The following is a 24,037-nucleotide window of genomic DNA, read 5'->3' on the forward strand; positions in this document are numbered from 1 at the left end:
GGTGAAGATCAAAGAGCTGTCGAAGTACACCAGAAACAAAATTGTAGACCTGCACCAGGCTGGAAAGACTGAATCTGCAATAGGCAAGCAGCTTGGTGTGAACAAATCAACTGTGGGAGCAATAATTAGAAAATGGAAGACATACAAGACCACTGGTAATCTCCCTCGATCTGGGGCTCCACGCAAGATCTCACCCCGTGGGGTCAAAATGATCACAAGAACGGTGAGCAAAAATCCCAGGACCACACGGGGGACCTAGTGAATGACCTGCAGAGAGCTGGGACCAACGTAACAAAGGCTACCATCAGTAACACACTACGCCGCCAGGGACTCCTGCTTAAGCCAGTACATGTCCGGGCCCGTCTGAAGTTTGCTAGAGAGCATTTGGATGATCCAGAAGAGGATTGGGAGAATGTCATATGGTCAGATGAAACCAAAATAGAACTGTTTGGTAGAAACACAACTCGTCGTGTTTGGAGGAGAGAGAATACTGAGTTGCATCCAAAGAACACCATACCTACTGTGAAGCATGGGGGTGGCAACATCATGCTTTGGGGCTGTTTCTCCGCAAAGGGACCAGGACGACTGATCCATGTTCAGGACAGAATGAATGGGGCCATGTATCGTGAGATTTTGAGTGCAAACCTCCTTCCATCAGCAAGGGCATTGAAGTTAAAACGTGGCTGGGTCTTCCAACATGACAATGATCCCAAACATACCGCCCGGGCAATGAAGGAGTGGCTTTGTAAGAAGAATTTCAAGGTCCTGGAGTGGCCTAGCCAGTCTCCAGATCTCATAGAAAACCTTTGGAGGGAGTTGAAAGTCCGTGTTGCCCAGCGACAGCCCCAAAACATCACTGCTCTAGAGGGGATCTGCATGGAGGAATGGGCCAACATACCAGCAACAGTGTGTGCCAACCTTGTGAAGACTTACAGGAAACGTTTGACCTCTGTCATTGCCAACAAAGGATATATAACAAAGTATTGAGATGAACTTTTGATATTGACCAAATACTTATTTTTCACCATAATTTGCAAATAAATTCTTTCCAAATCAGCCAATGTGATTGTCTGGATTTTTTTTATAATTTTGTCTCTCATAGTTGAGGTCTACCTATGATGCCAATTACAGGCCTCTCTCATCTTTTTAAGTGGGAGAACTTGCACAATTGGTGGCTGACTAAATACTTTTTTACCCCACTGTATGTATATGAAGGTGGTTATATGGGTATTTGCTTTTCACACACTTAGCCACCATCCTGCTTTGTTGTGCTGCATAGTGACTGTGCTTCACTGCTACTCCCTCAGTAAAAATCTATTGTTTATATCAGACCTGACTGGAAACACTCAATTGGTTTTAGCTGCTGGCTGAAGGCCCATTTGAAAGCAGTAGGAGGCTGCTGCTCCCAAAGCTTTTGTGGTCGCCTGCATGTAGCCGTTCAAGTGTCAATTTACCTGCAAATGATCAGCCCTGGACACAGAACATCTGCATCTATGGCTGATCATTTGCAGGTGATTGCTCAATGAGCAGTTACATGTGAGTGCCCACTAATAGCTGTGGGTGATGTCACGCTGCTGTTTTCAGTGGTGCTTCTGCCCACAGCTAGTCACTGGGAACCCCTGCTGGTTCTCCCACATCCAATCACTAATGGCCCCATTGGAAGTGTGAATGGGCCTTAAGGAGCTTGTATCAACAGGAAAAGATCATCATATTACCTGATGATCTACAAATGGTGACTAGAGGGAGTATTTTCATATCTGAAATACCATTATTATAATGGAGAACAGCAATCAAGTGAATCGCATATAAATTGTCTTTACGCACTCAAGGCAGTTCTGTGTGGGGGTTCATTCCTTTCCCATATTACTACCCTTTTGAAAACAAACTAATATATCCAGAACCAGAATACATATTAAAACATTTGAAGAGAAACGAGAATCATGTTCTAAAAATAAATATTTAATTGGACCGTTCAAATAGTACTGAACTGAACGCGATCTTTTCCCTTTTATAGTAGAAGTCAATCTTGTCTCCCTTTTCTTAAAGGTGGAGCTGCTGGTTATGAAAGCACTGTCTGTTGGTTTGCTGCGAGGCAGCATTGATGAAGTAGACAAGCGAGTACACATCACATGGGTCCAGCCTCGGGTTCTTGATCTCCAACAGGTAATGTGATAGTTTGTCTTTCACAGTTTGTCAGTGTTCTGCATTCACCATTAATTATGTGAACTTCTGGTTCACTCCAGTGAAATTAAAAACTTACAGTACATTTTGTCTGTATTAGTGGACAAAGCCTGACTGCTTGGTATTCTTCACTGGCTGCCATACTCACTACTCTTTACCATCACTATTTTCCTAATGAATTTGATGCTCTGATAATGCAGGTGAAAGACTCACACGTTTTGAGCAGCATCCTCCGAGAGGTAGGACATGCACAACCAGCTGTTCCTGAAACCAGTGACGGGGGGAATAGCTTAATAAATATGGCTATATTGGAATTGGCTTGATAGCAGTACACCGATTGGTGTGTTTGTTGGGGGGATGTGCGTTCATCCTTTTAAATCTTACCCAGTTCTAATGACTTGTGTTTCCCTAATAAGCTTCTTTCCTGATGTGTCCCCTTTTTTTTTTTTCGTCTCCCAGATCAAGGGTATGAAAGACCGTCTAGAGTTTTGGTGCACAGATGTGAAGAGCATGGAGATGTTGGTAGAACATCAAGCACATGACATCTTGACGTAGAATCCTTCCAATTTACAACCCAGAGATTGCAACAGTCCTTTTTCTGCTACAGGAATCTGCTGGATTGTCAGCACAATTTGAGAATGAAATCAGGACTCATTTGGGAGCAGTACAGTCTAGTACCTCCAATATCTGAGGTGTCTGACAAGCTTTCTGACTTTATGTAGAGGATTCAGCCTCTGTTATGTTTTAAGGTTTGTGTCTGCACTGAGATGGAAAATAAACCAATTTCTGTAAAATTGTTTACTGTTGTCACCACATAATATATCGGATAGCAGCATGTGCTACAATAGCTTGCAAGATGAATATAAACATATGTAGTTGTCATTTTATGCAACTAACATTGCCATAACTTTTCAGAGTTGTATGTTTCTTTTTTCCAATAGCTTTAGTTAAATTACTTTATGTGCTTTTATAGAGTAAAACTAAAAGGGGGAAAACCTGCATATGAAAAAGTATCTTGACTATTGTGAAAACACAGTTAACCTATTTTAAAGACCCTGACATCCATTTTATAAGACTTTCACCTTCTCTCAAATGATCAATTTGCATTCGAGTAGATAATCATCTCCAGTGTGAGCGGTAATACAGACCTATGAAGTCCCACTGTAAACACCTGTCCATATCGTATTACTTCACTGATAGGCTCCCTTTGCAGCACTGCCTCTGCCCGCCTGCATTGGGCTTCATCTCATTGTATCAGTAGGTAATATGCTGACTGGCACTGTAGCTGGGGCAGGGATACAGGATAAAGGAGCTCTCTGCAAGGGATCTTGAGATTAAATAAATGTGGTGTGGCATAAATCTTAGGCATTTGGCTGTATGCCAGAGGACAGGAGTCCAGTAAATCTTTCTATTTTTTTTTTCTATACAGACATGTAAACTATTGATAAAAAACTGCAGCAAAAAGGTATAACAGTGTGAAGTTATTTTCCCACAGCAGCTAATTAAGTTGGACCTAATATTCTCTCAGATAATTAAACTAGGAATCTTATTGCTCACTGTGAGTTTGCCCACCATGTTTTTTTCCAGATTTTAAAAGGAGGCATATGAGTTTTGTTTTGGGATTGTTGGAGGAGGCTAAAAAATATAAGGCCAGAGGGATACCGTCTGCATTCCAGCACTACAAAAATCGCAATAAGGAATGTAAGGAATCTGAATGGCAACAAAAATAGGTCGAGACTCCTGTAGAAGAGAGTAAAAAGAATCCCAAAAAGTATTTTAAGTATATAAATAGTAAAAAGGCAAAATCCGAGCATATAGGTACCATAAGGATATTCGGGGGAAGTTTGTTACAAATGACAGGGAGAAGGCAGCTATATTAAATACAATCTTTTTCTAAGCTTTTATAATGGAAAAAGAATGGTATAATAGATAAGACAGTAGTGTTAGCAACACAGCAAGGAGGGTACCCTTCACAGATCACCAGGGTTAGATGGTTTAGACCTGAGAGTCTTCAAAGAACTTACAGGTCATTGCTAGGACGATATTCCTAATCTTTAGGGACAGCTTACTGACTGGAATGGTACCAGTTGATTGGCATAAAGCTAACGTACCAATATTAAAAAAAGGGCCAAGATACATACCTGGCAACTACAGGCCAGTCAGCCTAACATCAGTAGTTTGTAAACTACTGCAGGGGATGAAAAGGGACCATATCCAAGAATTTGCCAATGAAAATAGTATCATTAGTAGTAACAAACATGGATTTATGAAAAGTCGTTCTTTCCAGACCAATCTATTAACATTCTATAAAGAAGTGAGCTTTAATCAAGACAGAGGAACGCCTGTGGATGTAGTGTACCTAGATTTTGCCAAAGTATTTGTGACCGTACCACATAAATGCTTAATTTATAAATGAAGGTCTGTTTGCATTGATCATCGTGTACAGTATGTACCTGGATAGAGAACTAGTTGCAGGGGCACATCCAAAGGTTGGTGAGGAATGTCCAGTGACCAATTATTTTTAACTTGTTCATAAACGATATAGAGGTTGGTATAAATAGCTCAGTATCAGTGTTTCCTGATGATATTAAGCCAAGCAGGGCACTAACTCCACAACAGGATATTGGAACATTACAAGAAGACCTCAATAAAATAGAGAAGTGGGTAAACAGATAACAAATGAGGTTTATTATGGGAAAATGTAAAGTAATGCACTTGAGAGATAAAAATATGATGGCTGCATGCTAGGGGGAGAACCTCGGGGGAATCAAGGATGAAAAAAGGATCTGGGAGTCCTAGAAGATGACACACTCAGCAATAGCATGCAATGTCAAGCTGCAGCAAACAAGGCAGACTAATAGCATGCATTAAAAAGGGTAATTACTCCAGAGGTAAATCAATAATTCTTCCACGTTGGTATGGCTGCATCTTGCGTATGCTTCCAGTTCTGGTCACCAGTCTTCAGGAAGGATGTACTGGAACTGGAGAGAGTCCAGAGAATGGCAGCAAAACTAATAGGGGGGCTGGAGGACCTCAGTTATGAGAACAGGTTACACACACTAAGTTTATTTTCTCTGGAGAAGAGACACTTAACAGGAGATATGATAGCAATATACAAATATCTGAATGGTGATTCTAGCATAGGGAATAAACTGCTCAGTCGCAGGGCATGTGATCACTGTTAATTGGGACAAAAAGCAGTTCAACCTAAAACTGCATAGGGGTTTTTTTTCCTGTTAGAATGGTGAGGGTGTGGAGTTCCCTTCCACAAACAGTGGTGTCAGCAGGGAGTGTTGATAATTTCATAAAACTTAGATGGGCATCTTAGTGAACACAACATACAGAGATATGGTAGAGACATAAATGCATACACACCCCCACACAGGATGGACTGGTGTCTTTATTCAGCCTTACCAACAAGGTAACTATATGTACAATAAGTAACATAAAAACTGTGCAGATGGTGTCTATGCTGGAAATGACCTCTTTCTAAAAATGCTTGTTTCTTGGCTTTCATGCTGATCCAGTAGCTTCAGTATACGTTTTGCATCACTGACCTGGAACAAGTATACGAATCAGGAGTTATGGCTTTGCTCTCACTTCACCTGCTGTATGCTTGCTCAAGCTCAGTGCCTCACAGTGCTGAAGCCAGATATTCTGGTAACTAACATTTCAAGAAGGAGGTCAGCAGTGACAGCCTGCAGGCTACTTTAATGAAATACTCAGGTCAAAACTGTATAAAAACTTACAAAGTCCTGGAACTTCAGGGAATAAATAACTGTCCGTGTAAAGGCACTCTCTTAATGTCCATGTACTGTATATCTAGCAGTTAGGGCCATGTCAGACAGGCAAGTTTGTTGCAGCCATTTCTTGCCCCTACAAAACGCTAATGCCAGCAGCCAACAGTGATTTGCAGATAGTTGACAGACTTGCTATAGTTTCTGGTGACTTTGCTGCTACAGTTCATACTCATGCTAAATCAGTATGTTTGCTGCTACAAATTGCTCTCCTTCAGTCATTTGTTTATGCATAGAGGAGAATGCAGAGCAATTGTTGCTGTTGAGCTTGTCGTACAAACCCAATCACTGAGGTACAAATTACAATTCCATTGGAAATAACTCATTTGCTTAGGAATGGCCCTTACGAAGATACAGAGCAGTGTAAGGCCCCGTTAACACAGTCACCCTCTGCTCTGTAACAGAAGGGAATCCTAGAATGATACCCTGCTGCGTTGGATCAAAACATTTTTTTCCTCCAGAAAAGGAGACCCATGTTATGGGTAGTCAGATGTAAGTGGAAGTGTGTTTGCCTATATCTGATCATGTCAGGTTCGTAAAACCAGAGTCAACACAAACCTATTGCATTCGGTCTGATAAACCTGAACAGACCTAAGTGTGGGAGGATATATACACTGCTAAAAAAAAAATTAAAGGAACATTTTTTAATCAAGAGTATAGCATCAGATCAATGCAACTCCTGGGATATTGTTCTGGTCCGCTAAGTAGTAGAGGGGGTTGGCTAGGGTCAGTGTCACTACTGGTAGCATGAGGCAATCTCTGGACCCTGCAGAGGTTGCACAGGCAATCCAACGCCTCCAGGATGGCACATCAGTACGTTCCATTGCCAGGTTTGCTGTGTCTTCCAGCACAGTCTCAAGAGCATGGAGGAGATTCCAGGAGACAGGCAGGTACTCTAGGAGAGCTGGACAGGGCTGTAGTAGATCCTTAATCCATCAGCAGGACTGCTATCTGCTCCTTTGTGCAAGGAGGAACAAGATGAGCACTGCCACAGCCCTACAAAATTACCTCCAGCAGGCCACTAGTGTGAATGTCTCTGACCAAACAATCAGAAACAGACTTCATGAGGGTGGCCTGAGGGCCTGATGTCCTCTCGTGGGCCCTGTGCTCACTGCCCGACACCATAGAGCTCAATTGGCATTTGCCACTGAACACCAGAATTGGCATGTCCGCCACTGACATCCTGTGCTTTTCACAGATGAGAGCAGGTTCACCCTGGGCACATGTGACAGACGTGAAAGGGTCTGGAGAAGCCATGGAGAACATAATGCTGCCTGTAACATTGTTTAGCATGATCATTTTGGTGGTGGGTCAGTGATGGTCTGGGGAGGTATATCCATGGAGGGACACACAGACCTCTACAGGCTAGACAATGGCACCCTGACTGCCATTCGGTATCAGGATAAAATCCTTGGACCCATTGTCAGATACTACACTGGTGCAGTGGGTCCTGGGTTCCTCCTTGTGCACAACAATGTCCAGCCTCTTGTGGCGAGAGTATGCAGACAGTTCCTGGAGGATGAAGGAATTGATACCAATGAATGGCCCCCACGCTTGACTGACCTAAATCCGATAGAACACCTCTGGGATATCATGTTTCGATCCATCTGATGACGCCAGGTTGCACCTCAGACTGTCCAGGAGCTCAGTGATGCCCTGGTCCAGATCTGGGAGGAAGTACCCCAGGACACCATCCATCGTCTCATTAGGAGCATGCCCCGACATTGACAGGCATGCATACAAGCATGTGGGAACCAAACAAACTACTGAGTACCATTCTGAGTTGCTGCAATGACATTTCAGCTAAATGGATTAGCGTGCTGCATAATTTTTTCACTGATTTTCGGGGTATAATTGAATTCAGTCCTCTGTAGGTTGTTCATTTTCATTTCTATGAAACGATGGGACATCCCTACGTTCCTAACACATTACCCAGTCCATATCAGTATAGATATCCAGCATGAGATTTTTCCCTATTGAGATCTGATGTGTTTTCAAAGTGTTACTTAAATTTTTTTGAGCAGTGTAGAAAGACAAACATCAGGCCACCTATAGGGATACCTCAATGTATATCAATGTATCCTTTATTCAAAATCAAGAACAGCCTCCTGGAACACTCATGTGAGAGGGGCCGAGCTGACCAGCATTCCTTTGTGGTTACCTTTCCTCTTCAGCATCCTTAACAGGCTGCTCAGTATCTGATAAAAATCTTTCCCTGCATCCTACACATTGTTGATGGGCCACTAGGTGGTGCTGTGTTATATAAATCTCTAGTTTTCTTTGGCTGGCTGTGTATAACAGCAGAGCATACCCCTTAACATGAAGTTCTCTGCCCTCCATACAAATCCCTATGGCCCGCATAATACACAACATTTTTTATACAAACAAAACAAGTTTACAATAGTTTTATTAAGTATAAAAATAAGCAGTAAGGACAGCACATTCCATGGAGTAGATCCACCAACTCAGCTGGTTACATGACTTTGTGCTGATAACTGTTCCACCTTCATTCCACAGACTGGTCCAAAGATTTCAGGCAAACTATTTATTCTGGCTTGCTCTTGTAGTGTTCCATGTTTGCCAGGATCCACCCAGATGGAATCAAGAAAACGGTGAATAATACAGCCAGTCCAATGGCTTGCTCCTGGAAAAGATAAAAGTAGACAGAGGGTTCCTTTAAGTTCTACAGTTATCCCTGTCAACCAGAGATTTGCATGTATATGTAATCAGGAAATACAGTGTATTGGAAATGCAATTATAAATTCTTAACGTGTTACTAAACCTACAACAGTCAAAATCAATCTGTATGTGCAGTAAAGCAGGGCTTGAAAAAGCCACTCGCCCGCTCGCCAAATGCGAGGAGAAATTCCTCTGTGGCGAGTGGCGAGCACAGATGAAGCTTGGAGTGACTGCACCTGCTCTCCAAGCCTCATTGTGAAGCCGAGTTCCGATTTACAACTTCCGGTTTCCAGCTTCTGTGGCACCACAGCTGAGGGGACAGGTGCAGGAGAGGTCCGCTCTCCTCCGCTGAGAGGAGACACCCTCTCCACCGCCGTGGGGGACTCGGGGGGGACAGTAAGTACTGTATACAACATGTCATATCACTATAATGGAGTACAGGGGAGCTGGGATATACATTACTGTGTACATGTCATATCACTATAATGGAGTACAGGGGAGGGGGGATATACATTACTGTGTACATGTCATATCACTATAATGGAGTATAGGGGAGGGGGATATACATTACTGTATACATGTCATATCACTATAATGGAGTACAGGGGAGCTGGGATATACATTACTGTATACATGTCATATCACTATAATGGAGTACAGGGGAGCTGGGATATACATTACTGTGTACATGTCATATCGCTATAATGGAGTACAGGGGAGCTGGGATATACATTACTGAGTACATGTCATATCACTATAATGGAGCACAGGGGAGCTGGGATATACATTACTGTATACATGTCATATCGCTATAATGGAGTACAGGGGGGCTGGGATATACATTACTGTATACACGTCATATCACTATAATGGAGTACAGGGGAGCTGGGATATACATTACTGTATACACGTCATATCGCTATAATGGAGTACAGGGGAGCTGGGATATACATTACTGTATACATGTCATATCGCTATAATGGAGTACAGGGGAGCTGGGATATACATTACTGAGTACAGTTTTATATTTTGGACTCTTTATTGTAAAGAAAAATGTAATTTCATAAGCTTTAAGGGGGCGTGGTTGGGTGGGGGGTTGGAGGCGGACCTGGGCAAGGTTGGGTGGGGCAACTGGAGGAGAGCAAAGGTTTGTGCCTGGCTAGTAGGTCTAGACTCGAAATTTTAAGCCCCACTGTAGATACCCTGTAGCTGGCAACAATAGACCCCTCACCTGGGATATACATTACTGTATACACGTCATATCGCTATAATGGAGTACAAGGGAGCTGGGATATACATTACTGTATACACGTCATATCGCTATAATGGAGTGCAGGGCAGCTGGGATATACATTACTGTATACACGTCATATCGCTATAATGGAGTACAGGGGAGCCGCGATATACATTACTGTATACACGTCATATCACTATAATGGAGTACAGGGGAGCTGGGATATACATTACTGTATACATGTCATATCACTATAATGGAGTACAGGGGAGCTGGGATATACATTACTGTATACATGTCATATCACTATAATGGAGTACAGGGGAGCTGGGATATACATCACTGTATACACGTCATATCACTATAATGGAGTACAGGGGAGCTGGGATATACATTACTGTGTACATGTCATATCACTATAATGGAGTACAGGGGAGCTGGGATATACATTACTGTATACATATCATATCACTATAATGGAGTACAGGGGAGCTGGGATATACATTACTGTGTACATGTCATATCACTATAATGGAGTACAGGGGAGCCGGGATATACATTACTGTGTACAGTTTTATATTTTGGACTATTTATTCTGGGGTTGGGGGTGGACTTGGGCAAGGTTGGGTGGGGCAACTGGTGGCGAGTAAGTTTTGTGACCGGCTAGTAGGTCTGGACTCTAAATTTTAACCCCTGTAAAGCATGCTCGTTATACTGACTGCAGAACCTAAGGGGTTAATCCTCTGCATTTTGTAAAAAAAGATATTTGATCCTGGCTTCCCTGATCCTCCCCTTCTTCTACTGTCCCCAATCCATCTGTTGATAGAACTGAGCCTTTGCGGAAAGCTGCACATGCTCAGTTTGGTGTGTAATGCTAGAGAGCTTTTTTTTCTTGGGAGAGTGCATGTGATCAGCAGAGGGCCAATCAGAGCTGTCCTGACAGAAGGTCATGGGACCCGCAGCCTCATAGCACAATCAGGGGAGAAAGAAAACGCCTAGAAGCTTTAACCAGTGCTCTGCTGGATACTGATAGAAGTCACAAGACTGCTCTGACTGCTGATGAGAAAATGTATTTAGCAGTTTATATTTACTAAAATAATTGCATTTCCATGTTGTGTATACTGTGGAAGACCAGATATAGTGAATGCAGGGTCCTGGGTTTAATAACACTTTAAGGACCAGTTTACATCACAAAAACGCACTTTGGATGCATTCCGGGTATGTTTTTGCTTACAGTACACCCCACACGCAGTTCCGGTGCAGTTTTGATGCAGTTTGCTGTGTTCCAGTATGGGTCTGTGCAGAAAAAATGCAGCACGTTCTACACTGGAACTGACTGCACTAGTGTGAACCAGGGCCATTGGAATACATGGAAAACACTGTGCATGCATTTTTAATGCAGAAAAAAAGCGCACTGAACTGCATCCCTAAGGGCCAGTTCACACTACATGCGTTTCAGTTGCTTTTTTTCTGCATCCAAAATGCACAGAAAGTAGGTTATATGGTTGTCAATGTCATAGTTCACATCAGTGCTTGCGTTCTGGTTGTAGAAAAAAAAGTAGAACATGCTGCATTTTTTCTGCATAGAACTGTACTGGAACACAGTAAAACGCCCCGGAACGCACTGGAACAAACCAAAAAAACAGAAAAAGAGGGGAAAAAATGCACAGGAACATGTAAAAAACGCATCAAAAATGCACCAGACTGCGCCAGAACTCGCATGCAAAACCTCATCCAGAGTGTGAACCAGCCCTAAAGGATAAGTTCACCTTTGGGAACATGTTACATGTTCCACCTGTTTTTAGGGTGGAACATGTAACGCATTCCCATAGCTGCGCCTGCCGCCCCCCCCCCCCCCCCTCCGACAGTACGGGTAGAAGTCTCCCTGTACTATCTGTCAATTTTGGAAACAGCGTGGCCATGCGGGGCTCCGCCCACACAGCCGCATCTTTCATTCATGGACTTCCGTAAATGAATGAACTGCACGTCCTGACAGCCTTAGTGGCTGTGGGCTTGTAGTTTTCAATGAGCTATCACAGGACTGTTCAGCACTGTGGTAGTTCATTGAAGCTTCCTGGCAGAATATCTGCTTGACCATACACCATACGTCCCATACAGCAAGCAGATATACTGACAGGTCTGCAGGAGACCTGCATGGCATCAGTGATCTAATGATCACTGGTTCAATGCTTTCCAGGCTCCTGTAGACAAAAATAATAAATGCACATTTTTTACCTGCAAAAAAAAATATGCATTTATTATTTTCATCTAAAAGGTGAGCTTATCCTTTAAGGCAGAACCTAGCTGTATCTGAGCACCACGAACGGAAAACCATTTCATTCATTTTTAATATTCAAAGCAAACTCACTCATCCATCTATCCAAGTCACCAGACTTCATTTTGTTGAGAAATCACTATGAAAAACACTTTCCTAGCATTTCTAGCCAAGGACATCTTGAGTAAGAGCAGATGATTCATTTAGAATTTACTTCCTAGAATCCATCTGCCCTTAGCTGTGGCATGCAGGCAGGAAGGCGTGTTTAGTTGAGAAAGCCCCTCCTCCAAATGAAAGACTCCTGGAATGTATGATATCATTTTGGCCTAGGCCAGAAACCAGGAAGCTACTGAAGAAATGTAAAAAAGAAAAAAAAAGTCTAAAACAAGTAAATATTACATACCTTTCTACCTAGTTACTAATTCTAGAAGCATAAGGATTAAAAATAGCTACAGTTATTTTAGAGACTTTAGTTCCACTTTAAAGCGCATCGAAAACCCAAAAACGAAAATTAAATATTTTGCAAATCGCTTAGATGTAGTGGCTGCCAGGGGTGGACTGACCATTTGGAAACTAGGGCACTGCCCGAGGGCCTGGGGTCAGTAAGGGGCTCCATGAGATGCCCCGGTACCTTTTTCATAGGCTTTTTTGAGTTTGGGCAAGGACACAGGGGCCCCATGATCCCCTATTGCCTGGGGGCCCCATGAGTTGTCAGTCCACCCCTGGTGGCTGCATTAGTTTTCTTTTTTCAAGTCTTTTTTTACCCCTTTATTTTTACCTGATATTCCTTAGTCTACCCCACTTCCTGTCCCTTCATGTCTCCTGTCATTCTCCATTGTGTCTCAGGAGGCAGCCATACTTGTCACACAGGCTGGACCTTAAGTTGGGTGTTAGGTACACCCACCTTCCATTCCTTCCATTTTCCAACTTCCATTAGAATTTCTAGTGAGTTCTGTCAGTAAACCTGAGCTGAATGTAAAAACATCTTAGATTTTGCAAAGTGGTTTGGACAGGAAACACATCATTCCTTTCCTGTTCAGTGAATACAGTCATATCTCAGGAAATCCGTTCTACTCCATAACTGATTAAAGAGCTGAGAAAATGCACCGACTACTCCTGTCCTGTAAGATGGCTACAAGTATTCATCATGTAATGGAAACACAAACTGCTGGGCTAAAGAGAAAATCTGACAAATATGTTCAGGAAAAAAGGTAATGTACTAAAGTAAATAGTGTATTTCTGATATTGGTACACCACTGGCCTGGTCACACCATGACACCCTGCGGTAATGAAAGCCTTACAAGGGGCTTTATCCTGCATTGTGGAATGCTGCATCACCATAGCCACGTGGTCTCCAAACTGCGGCCCGGGGGAGCATGCAGCCCTTTGCTTGCTATTATCCAGCCCCTGGGGCAATATTTCATCCTCTGACACCAACAATGGTCTCCAAATTGTGGCCCAGGGGCGCATGCAGCCCTTTGCTTGCTATTATCCAGCCCCTGGGGCAATATTTCATCCTCTGACACCAACAATGGTCTCCAAATTGTGGCCCAGGGGCGCATGAAGACCTTTGCTTGCTATTATGCAGCCCCTGGGGTAATATTTCATCCGCTGACACCAACAATGGTCTCCAAATTGCAGCCCGGGGGCGCGTGCAGCCCTTTGCTTGCTATTTTCCAGCCCCTGGGGCAATATTTCATCCTCTGACACCAACAATGGTCTCCAAACTATGGCCTGGGGGAGCATGCAGCCCTTTGCTTGCTATTATTCAGCCCCTGGGGTAATATTTCATCCTCTGACACCAACAATGGTCTCCAAACTGCAGCCTGGGGGTGCATGCAGCCCTTTGCTTGCTATTATTCAGCCCCTGGGGCAATATTTCATCCTCTGACACCAACAATGGTCTCCAAACTGCAGCCCGGGGGAGCATGCAGCCCTTTGCTTGCTATTATCCAGCCCTGGGGTAATATTTCATCCTCTCACACCAACAATGGTCTCCAAACTGCTCCCAGGGGCGCATGCAGCCCTTTGCCTTCTATTATTCAGCCCCTGGGGTAATATTTCATCCTCTGACACCAACTGTGTCCTATATCTAGAAATACTTGGTAACATTTGAGGCTTGGTAAGTGTGGGGAAAATAAAGCTTACCTTAAAAAAATTCCATACAGATTTAGTCATGCAGGCAGCTGGATCCTGAAGAAATTTTCACTGCAGGGATGTCCTGTCCTCTTCCTGTCTCTGAACTTCCAGCACTACAGTGGTTAACAGCTTCAGGTCTTCAGGCTGAACAGCAATACAGATGGTCCAATGGGGACACGCCCCCCTCCTTCCTCCTTCTCCATTGAGAAAAGTTCTTTTATCGATTACACTGCTGGTAATAGGATCTGTGAATGGGGGAGAGAATCCTACAACTGATCAGTCCCCCCCCCATTCACAGATTATATAACAAGCAGGGTCATCAGAGAAAGAACTTTTTTCACTGGAGGAGGAAGGAGGGGGCGTGTCTCTGTTGGATCATTTGTACTGCTGTTCTGCCTGAAGAGCCAAAGCTGTTAACCATTGCAGTGCCAAACATTCAGAGACAGGAAGAAGACAGGACATCCCTGCAGTGAAGATTTCTCCAGGATCCAACTGCCTGTATAACATGAGACATACTTCATTACAGGTAAGTGATGTGACTAAAGCTGTAGGGATTTTTTTAGCTCAACTTTTATTAAAGGATGTGTCTACTAGGGGCAAATTAACCACTTCCCGTCCAGCCCATGTAGATAAACAGCCGGACGGGAGCAGTGCTGGAGAGGGTGAACGTTTTTAAACGTCCTCCCGCAATCCCTTCCTGTGCTGAATGATCACAGAGGTCACATGGTACAAGGCTATTCACAACAGCCTTGTACCATGTGACAAGCTGTGACCAATCACAGCTCTCACAGTATTTCTCAATGGCTGCAAGAATGCAGCCAGAGAGAAGGAGAAATGATTGCTTTTACAGCCTTTATGGGTGTAAAAGCAATCAGTGTAAAAACAAAAAAAACAATCTTCATCATCTCTCACAAGTAGTACAGTATCACTATGGTGACACTGTACTGCTAGGGTGACAGTATGTTTTAAAAAAAACCAAATAATAATATAAAAATGTAAAAATTGTTTTGAAAAATTATAATTTTTGGTTACAAACTAATTTGGGTTTTTTTTTTACTAAAAAGATAACTAAATACATTTTGGCCAAGATTTATGAAGAAAGATTATTAAAAAAACACTTTTTTTTTCAAAATGTTTGTAGTTTTAGATTTATATAGCAAAAAAATTTAAATCCCAGTGTTTAATAAATACCACCAAAATAAAGTTTTATCTGTCTCAAAAAAATGCTAAAAAATTCATATGGGTACAGTGTTGTATGACCGCACAATTGTCATTCAAAGTGTGATAGCACTGAAAGCTGAAAATTTGCCTGGGCACGAAGCGGGTGAAAGTGTCCCGACTTGAAGTGGTTAAAGGGTCAATCTAAGACTCAGGTTCAGAGAAAAATATTCATGGTTACACTATGTCAGTGTCAGGTGCACCTATAAAAAGTGTTCTAATGTCTATCCATCTAAATAGCTTGAATTTATTGTATGCAAAAATCCTTTTCTTCTTTCCTGCCTTAATGAAGTGAAAGGCTCTAGTGTCACATTTACAGTAAAGTCCCATAATTACAAGCCTGGCAGTTCCAGTTGACTTTGTAACATCTGTGAGTCAGGTACTCCTATGCAGGAAACGACTTACAGGAGGTTGTTTAACAAGAAAGCGTAGCTGGTTATTTTATCAACCAATCAGGAGTTACTTTGCAGGACTCTGACCTGCACTGTTAAAATGTAGAAAGACATATGATTGCTATTATTCTATTGCCCACTAGGTGTCCTCTTATTTTGGGACATAAATAAACATGTTTTCCATTTTCGTGGGACAAAATGTATTACGTATGTGTCTTATGGGCAGCAAATATGTAATTTGGCAGTTTGGATTGCTTGCCAACATCCTAACACAACCTAAAATGTAGGGCCATCCTAAAGCTGAACTCCAGGTAAACACACCAATGATTTACATTTAAGGGAATATTTTTAGATGCAAAAAGGTTTGCATATCTGTCCATCCAGTCTAGAGATTTACATAGTCACATCACACAGCACAGCCTGTTAGATGACACCACTTATAGTTAAAGGGGTATTAAAGTGATTGTAAAGGCTCCCTTTTTTATATCTAAAATAAAAAGAGGTTTATATTTACATGCTCTGGGCACTGATTTTGCACACAGAAGCCCGGAACTTCCACTTCTTTGGTCCCCTACTGGTGCTGTCCACTCCTCCTCTCCATGTGCGCCCATAGCAAGCCATTTCCTATGGTAGCACATGTGCAGGTACACTCCCGAGCTGGGCTGTGTGCTTCCATAGACACACACACAGCTTGTCTCAGCCCAGTCCCCTCCCTCCTCACTGGATATGATTGACAGAAGCTGAAGCCAATGGTTCCCACTGCTATCAATCAGTCCTGTGAGACCAGGAACAGGCAGACAGGCACAGTGCTGGATCGATACAGGACTTTAGGGAGGGGGAACTTAACATCTAGTTAAAGGTTTTTTTTTGCCTTAAGCCCTTGACGCCGACGTAACACAAATATGCGGCCTCACAGAATTGGGCTTTTTTCCGTGGGGCCACATATTTGTGTACCTGTCTTTGTGCTGGGAGCGCGCCACACAGCGCACTCCCAGCACAAAGACCGCGGTGTCACTGATAGCACTGGGTCCTGTTCTAACGATCGGGACCCGGGACTCCTGAGTCCGGGTCACATGATCGCTGTGATAGCCTCTGATTGGCTATCACAGTGATCAGTCACTGTACAACCCGGCCCCCTTGTTTTTTTTTTTCTTTCTATGAATGAAGGAGAGAGATACAATGTATTTCTCTAACTCCTGGCATAGAGGGGAAAAAAATTTTGTAAAAAAAAAATATATATATTTAAAAAAATAAAGAAAAAATACCTAGATCAAGGTTTGATCTAGTTCAGTGCCAGGGTTAGTGTTTAGAGTCAGGGTCAAAGGTCAAGGTCAAAAGGTCAGGGTCAACGGTCAGGATTAAAAAAAAATTATTATCAGTGTCAGTGTGTTTTAGGTAAAAAAAAGACAAAAACAAAATATGCACTACTGTTTCTGGGCTGTACTACAGGTGCAAACAACAAATAACATACACATATATGGTATCACTGCGATCGTCAAGAGCTGGAGAATTTATTTCGGGTGGTAGGTTATGGTAGTAACAAGAAACACACAGCTAAATTAAAAAAAAAAGATTTTTTTTTTTTACTATTTGGGTCCAGTTTTGATAATAAAGAAAAATCAGAAGATATCCATTACCATTTACCACCAAATGAAAGCCCAATTTGTCCTGGAAAAAACAAGGTATAATCCACCTGGATGTACAAAGTAGTTATGATGATATGTACGGTTTTACTAACATGTCAACGTTGCAAAATTGTGCTTAGGCATTTAGATTTGTTTTACCCTTAGGCGTGAAGGGGTTAATGCAGTTAATACATTAAGATTAAAAACCTTGAAACTTTAGAACCACTATAAACCCCAAAACAAAAACGTAATATATTGCAGATTACTAATTCTTAGGCGCGGAAGCTGCATTCGATTTCCCTTTTAAGTCTTTTTTTCTTTTATTTTCACCTGGTGATCTGGCCAGTAAATCTATTATTTTTTAACTTCCTTTAACAGCCCAAGCTGTTCCATAAAAGTGGCAGTTAGGCCTTTTGCACACGGTACTCATGTTTGAGCTTCAACATTTCTGGAAGTCATTTCAGGTGTTTGTTTTGCACGTATTTGTGTGTATTCTTGCGGGTATTTCCATGTATGTGAATTTGCACGAACAATACATTCCTAGGAAAATCTATTAATATTTATGCTCACATGCACGTATTTGTGCGCATATGTGTGTACCGGCACAAATACTGTCCAGGAACACAATTTTTTCTATTTTTTTTTTACTCAAGAATACGCAGAGCTTGTTTACGCACCTGCATGTACAAGTACATTGTAAACAATGGGCTGCGTTTTAGATCAGTAAATAAAACCCTCTGTACTGAGCTTTTGCAAGCGGCAGTGTGCACGAGGCCTTAGAGGGTTGAGACAAACCATCTACCTCTGACAGGTTTGCTCACAATCACCCTTTGTTTATGTATGTAAAAACGAAATCAGTTTACCCAATCAAAGTGATCAAATCCGCGAACATGCAAATAGTCATAGCTTCTCTTCTGATCGATTAAGACTTAATTTAGATCGGATTTGATCAAACCAAATCGATCAGCTCTGGCAGAAAACTATTGATCATGTTGCATCAATCAGGTTGCACTGTACTTTGTTCAGTAATATGATCATATTTTGACACAGGGATGTGATCAATAATTTATGATCATAAATTACGATCATATCTTAATTATAAATCAAAATCCACTTCCCCATGAGTGGCATCATAATCAAATGGTTTGTTGATTATAGATAGATTATTCCTATCAGCAGAGATAGTTCAAAAAAGAAATTGACAATTTATCGAAGCATGTATGGCCACCATAATACCACCCAGATTAACAATGCTGCTGTCCAATGGTGTCTCTGATACTCCTCAGTGGAGTGGAGACACCCTTAGACAGGAGGTGTGGGTATCGACCAGATCACCAAGTTATAATAAAGAAAAAAAATGACAAAAAAGAAAAATAATGCAGCCACCACATTTAAGGACTGGCAAGCTGCATTTTATAAAATGTTTGTTATTGGATTTAAAACCATTTCAAGGAATACAGCTGTGTCTTCTCTTCACTCCAGCTGCTTACTCTGATCTCTCCTCCTGTCAGTATGTTCCTTGAAAACAAAGTTCACAAGCCAGTCCTGCTAATCCCTCTTCCAGTCTGAGCTCTGCTGTACAGGGGAGGGCAAGAATCTGATTCTATGTCAAATTCAGGTACTTTCACTGGCTGCATTTAAAAAAAAACATTTATATAGTTTCAATGTATACAGAGCAAATGTGTGTATTTTATATCTGGAGCTACTGTAAGAAATCTGTAGGCTTCTAAATCAATTCCCATGCATTTTGTTCCACACTGAGCTCTGGCTGTACTCCCAATGCTATTATACATAGAAAAAAGGGTCATTCACACTCCATCCTGAATGCTTTTGTGTTTCCTTTTTTTTGACAGCTGAATAGTCTTTTGCAAAGGGAATAACGTGCTGCAATTGTGAACCTTCTGGTTTGCAGCCCCATCCACTTGAATAGGCCACCTTTGGCAGCAGAAGTGCCTGCTAATTGCATGACAGGGGGGATCACGCATACACCTCCAGCTGCTTTTGCAGCTTAAGGGGAAGGTGAAAACAATTCAACTGCCTATTATTACCACCACCCAAGCATCAAGTGTCAACTCTAATGCTTACATGACACTACATGGTTCAAATCAGGGGCCTCCAAACTTTTCAAACCAAGGGCCAGTCTACTGACCTTTAGACTTTAGGAGGGCCGGGTTGTGGCAGTGGGGGTAAAAATGTCCTGGGCCCAGCATCAGTGAAAATGAACGTGGTCAGTAACGGGAACAGTAGTGCCCCATCGTTGGTATCAGTGGGAGGAATAGTGCCCCATCATTGGTATCAGTGGGAGGAATAGTGCCCCATCATTGGTATCAGTGGGAGGAATAGTGCCCCATCGTTGGTGTCAGTGGGAGGAATAGTGCCCCATCATTGGTATCAGTGGGAGGAATAGTGCCCCATCATTGGTATCAGTGGGAGGAATAGTGCCCCATCAATGGTATCAAGGGGAGGAATAGTGCCGCCATCGTTGGTATCAGTGGGAGGAATAGTGCCCCATCGTTGGTATCAGTGGGAGGAATAGTGCCCCATCATTGGTGTCAGTGGGGGGGAATAGTGCCCCATCAATGGTATCAAGGGGAGGAATAGTGCCCCATCATTGGTATCAGTGGGAGGAATAGTGCCCCATCACTGGTATCAAGGGGAGGAATAGTGCCCCATCACTAGTATCAGTGGGAGGAATAGTGCCCCATCGTTGGTATCAGTGGGAGGAATAGTGCCCCATCACTGGTATCAGGGGGAGGAATAGTGCCCCATCGTTGGTATCAGTGGGAGGAATAGTGCCTCATCATTTGTATCAGTGGGAGGAAGTGCCCCATCATTGGTATCAGTGGAAGGAATAGTGCCCCATCACTGGTATCAGGGGGAGGAATAGTGCCCCATCATTGGTATCAGGGGGAGGAATAGTGCCCCATCACTGGTATCAGTGGGAGGAATAGTGCCCCATCACTGGTATCAGTGGGAGGAATAGTGCCCCATCGTTGGTATCAGTGGGAGGAATAGTGCCCCATCACTGGTATCAGGGGGAGGAATAGTGCCCCATCGTTGGTATCAGTGGGAGGAATAGTGCCTCATCATTTGTATCAGTGGGAGGAAGTGCCCCATCATTGGTATCAGTGGAAGGAATAGTGCCCCATCACTGGTATCAGGGGGAGGAATAGTGCCCCATCATTGGTATCAGTGGGAGGAATAGTGCCCCATCATTGGTATCAGTGGGAGGAATAGTGCCCCATCACTGGTATCAGTGGGAGGAATAGTGCCCCATCACTGGTATCAGGGGGAGGAATAGTGCCCCATCACTGGTATCAGGGGGAGGAATAGTGCCCCATCATTGGTATCAGTGGAAGGAATAGTGCCCCATCACTGGTATCATGGGGAGGAATAGTGCCCCATCGTTGGTATCAGTGGGAGGAATAGTGTCCCATCATTGGTATCAGTGGGAGGAATAGTGCCCCATCACTGGTATCAATGGGAGGAATAGTGCCCCATTGTTGGTGTCAGTGGGAGGAATAGTGCCCCATCAGTGGTATTAGGTTGAGGAATAGTGCCCCATTATTGGTATCAGTGGGAGGAATAGTGCCCCATTGTTGGTGTCAGTGGGAGGAATAGTGCCCCATCAGTGGTATTAGGTTGAGGAATAGTGCCCCATTATTGGTATCAGTGGGAGGAATAGTGCCCCATTGTTGGTGTCAGAGGGAGGAATAGTGCACCATTGTTGGTGTCAGAGGGAGGAATAGTACTCCAAGGGCCGGATAAAGGCAAAAGGCAGCACCTGGCCCTTGGGCCGCAGTTTGGAGACCCCTAGTTTAAATAAAGCCCCTTTTATTCTGAATTTTCCTTATAACTCAGGTTATATGTTGTAGATTGTTTTGTTCTTTCCATCAAGAATACAAATAACATAATTTTACTTGTGCTGTGAAATAATTTAGTTTTTTTTTTTAATTAAGATCACACTCCTACATGGATCTAGGAGACCACTGTGTCCTCTTGGAGTTGCAGGCCTCTGTGTAGTGACCGGGACATTTCCCAAGGTCATTAGCCTCGTGCCGCTTCCTCCCCCTTTTCATCAAATATTAACAGAAAGCATCACGAGGAGGGGTAGGGGCTGCATGCCGCGAGAGTATTATAATGAGGATGAATGAATGAATGCCTGCCAAGCCTTAGCACAGCAGAAACAACCAGTAAATTACACCATATGTGAATGGGGATGGGGGGGTGGGATTGAGTGGGCGAGTATGAACAGATGTATGGATGATATGAATCTCTTTCACACTCTATAGGATGCAGCTCTGCACTGAGCGCGGATGTATTCATAGAAAGCTGTAGCTTAGTCCTATGGGATAATCATGACTCTATGAATTGAGGTCAGTAAGGAAAGCCTTTCCAGGAAACAGGTGCATTTCTTATATCGCCTTCGTACAACACAGTTTACGCTCGCGGGGGTAAGTCGTATTTTTGTCTTAGTCTTGTGATCTCTAAGTGACTCATTTGCAGCCACCCTCCTTATCACATTTGTGCAATGAGGAAATATTAACATATTCTAAAACCTTTTAAAGAATTTTTTTTTCTATTACTTGAACTAGATGGACTTTTTTTTTTTTTTTCAACTGGACCAACTATGTAACTTTTTTTAACATATCATATCCACGTTGAGAATGAAGAGATTAAAAGTATTTACTATGGACAATGGAAACATATGGAGGAGTACAGACGCGGGGCGTGACACCGGGGCTTATACAAAGGCTCAGAAACCTGACACCCTGGAAAGGGCACGTTTGTTTTATTGTATTCTATTTGCATTGTGCTGCGTTTTGCTGTGAAACTCGTACAAATATGTGAAAGGTAAAGCAACTACAAAAACATACAAAAAATAAAAATAAATGTAACAAATGTGTGTTTTGTTTCCCATATTTTAATCCCTTTTTCTTAGACAGAAAAAAATACGTTAGATTGTAAAGTGTGAGTACAGATCGATTTCAAGCATGCGTCCCCCATTAGTAAAAGTTTAAAGTCCAATTTCTTGACTTACTGTTAATGAAATTGATTTTGATTCCACCTTCTGGGAAGCCCATGCCTTGCTGGTGATGCGAGGGTTCACAGTTTGGCGCAGAAGGCCGACCGCCCTTGTAAATAGTGGCATGGCTGTAGTCTCAGCAAGTGTCAGGTACTGCTCTCTATGTCAGAGTCAGGTGTAAAGTCCATTACGCTTCGACAAGGGAGTGGTTTCCTTTTCCAGCCTCCGATTGGTGATCTGTACACCGGTAATGCAGTGGTTAAAATGAAACGTTCAGATAAGCACGTACATTGATCTATATATATAGACTAGGGCGGAGCTTAAGAAAAGGGTGGAGATCTTGATCAGCCCTTTAAATATGTGTCACCTCCTATAATGTCATTAGTATATACAGTGGAGGGAAATGTTCTGTCTTCACCCCAATCATCTGCTGATATCTACAAGAATTTTTTCTGATCTGGCACAAAACCTGTTAAATCTGCTCCAGGTTCCTCTGCTGCTCATTGCTGGTGGTGCTGGCTAGTGTGACAGATGTGACAGTCAATCAACCTGTCACTCCGCGGCTGCTGATCAGGATGCCACAACATTTCTGACGCTTTCCTTCTTTCTGTAATATTTCTTGCATTTTGTCACATAGTCTCTTACTATCTGATCCTGTTCTTGTACTTGTCTTTCGTCTCTTTGTCATTGAGGTTTCCTCCTTATTCTGAACTTTGTGTGCCTGAGCTTGCTCAATCCCTCCCCTTCATACCAGCACTTAGAGGGGTCTGGTTATTGCCAAGACTTGCTGATAGGAGCTTCCTCTTCAGCAGCAATCTGCTACATTGCACTAGATGCTGCTTCAGTCCGAAAATGCCTTCTGAATCGGCCTGTAGGAAATACTATCACAGTAATAATTACGATGCATGCTGCAACTGGTCATCCGATCTTTGTTTTTATGTAGGGCCCTTCATACCAATCAGTTTTTGATGCGCTTTTGGTGTTTAAAAAGTGGAACAAAAATGCATGAAAAATGTATCCCTCTAAATCCTATGGAACTCTTCACACCAATGAGCTGCAAGTGCAGTGCGTTTTTAAAAGTCCTGCATGCTGCATTTTTAGTGCATGTTTAAAGCAGTATTAAACTCAAAAGGAAACATTTTATAAAATTGTAGCTTACCAATTGTCAGATGTGATGGCTGTATTCATTTTTCTTTTTAGGCTTTCTTTCTTCTGTTTTCATCTGGTGATCCTGGCAGTAAATCTGTTGTTTTTCAAAAGAACAAGCTCCCCTACAAATGCATCAGTTGCAAGAATGAGACTAACCATTTACCACTGACAGTGGTGCTTACAATGATCAGTATTTAACAGGGGCGGACTGACAACTCATGGGGCCCCCGGGCAATAGGGGATCATGGGGCCCCTGTGTCCTTGCCCAAACTCAAAAAAGCCTATGAAAAAGATACCAGGGGCATCTCATGGGGCCCCCTAC

At 42.7% G+C, this 24,037-nt stretch overlaps 1 protein-coding gene and 2 long non-coding RNA genes across 3 annotated transcripts in view; 2 read left to right on the forward strand and 1 right to left on the reverse strand.

Annotated features, from left to right (window-relative positions):
• Positions 1-2,975, forward strand: part of PSMD13 (proteasome 26S subunit, non-ATPase 13) — a 28,358-nt gene extending 25,383 nt beyond the window's left edge. The window contains exons 12-13 of the mRNA XM_089655049.1: positions 2,047-2,163; positions 2,641-2,975. Coding sequence (XP_089511175.1) covers positions 2,047-2,163; positions 2,641-2,736 — 213 coding nt within the window. The 3' untranslated portion in view covers positions 2,737-2,975. The remainder of the gene's footprint in view (positions 1-2,046; positions 2,164-2,640) is intronic.
• A 5,393-nt stretch (positions 2,976-8,368) lies between these two features.
• On the reverse strand, positions 8,369-23,369 carry LOC149444064 (uncharacterized). The gene is made up of 2 exons (XR_016306577.1): positions 22,582-23,369; positions 8,369-8,622 (listed from the first exon to the last, which is right to left on the reverse strand). It is a non-coding gene; the product is annotated as an uncharacterized LOC149444064 (long non-coding RNA).
• On the forward strand, positions 21,831-22,442 carry LOC149444065 (uncharacterized). The gene is made up of 2 exons (XR_016306578.1): positions 21,831-21,994; positions 22,136-22,442. It is a non-coding gene; the product is annotated as an uncharacterized LOC149444065 (long non-coding RNA).
• Positions 23,370-24,037: the final 668 nt, after the last annotated feature.

Source organism: Staurois parvus, unplaced genomic scaffold (assembly GCF_062004578.1).
Source record: "Staurois parvus isolate SC_StPar_1 unplaced genomic scaffold, SC_StPar_1.0 ptg000818l, whole genome shotgun sequence".
Lineage (NCBI taxonomy): Eukaryota > Metazoa > Chordata > Amphibia > Anura > Ranidae > Staurois > Staurois parvus.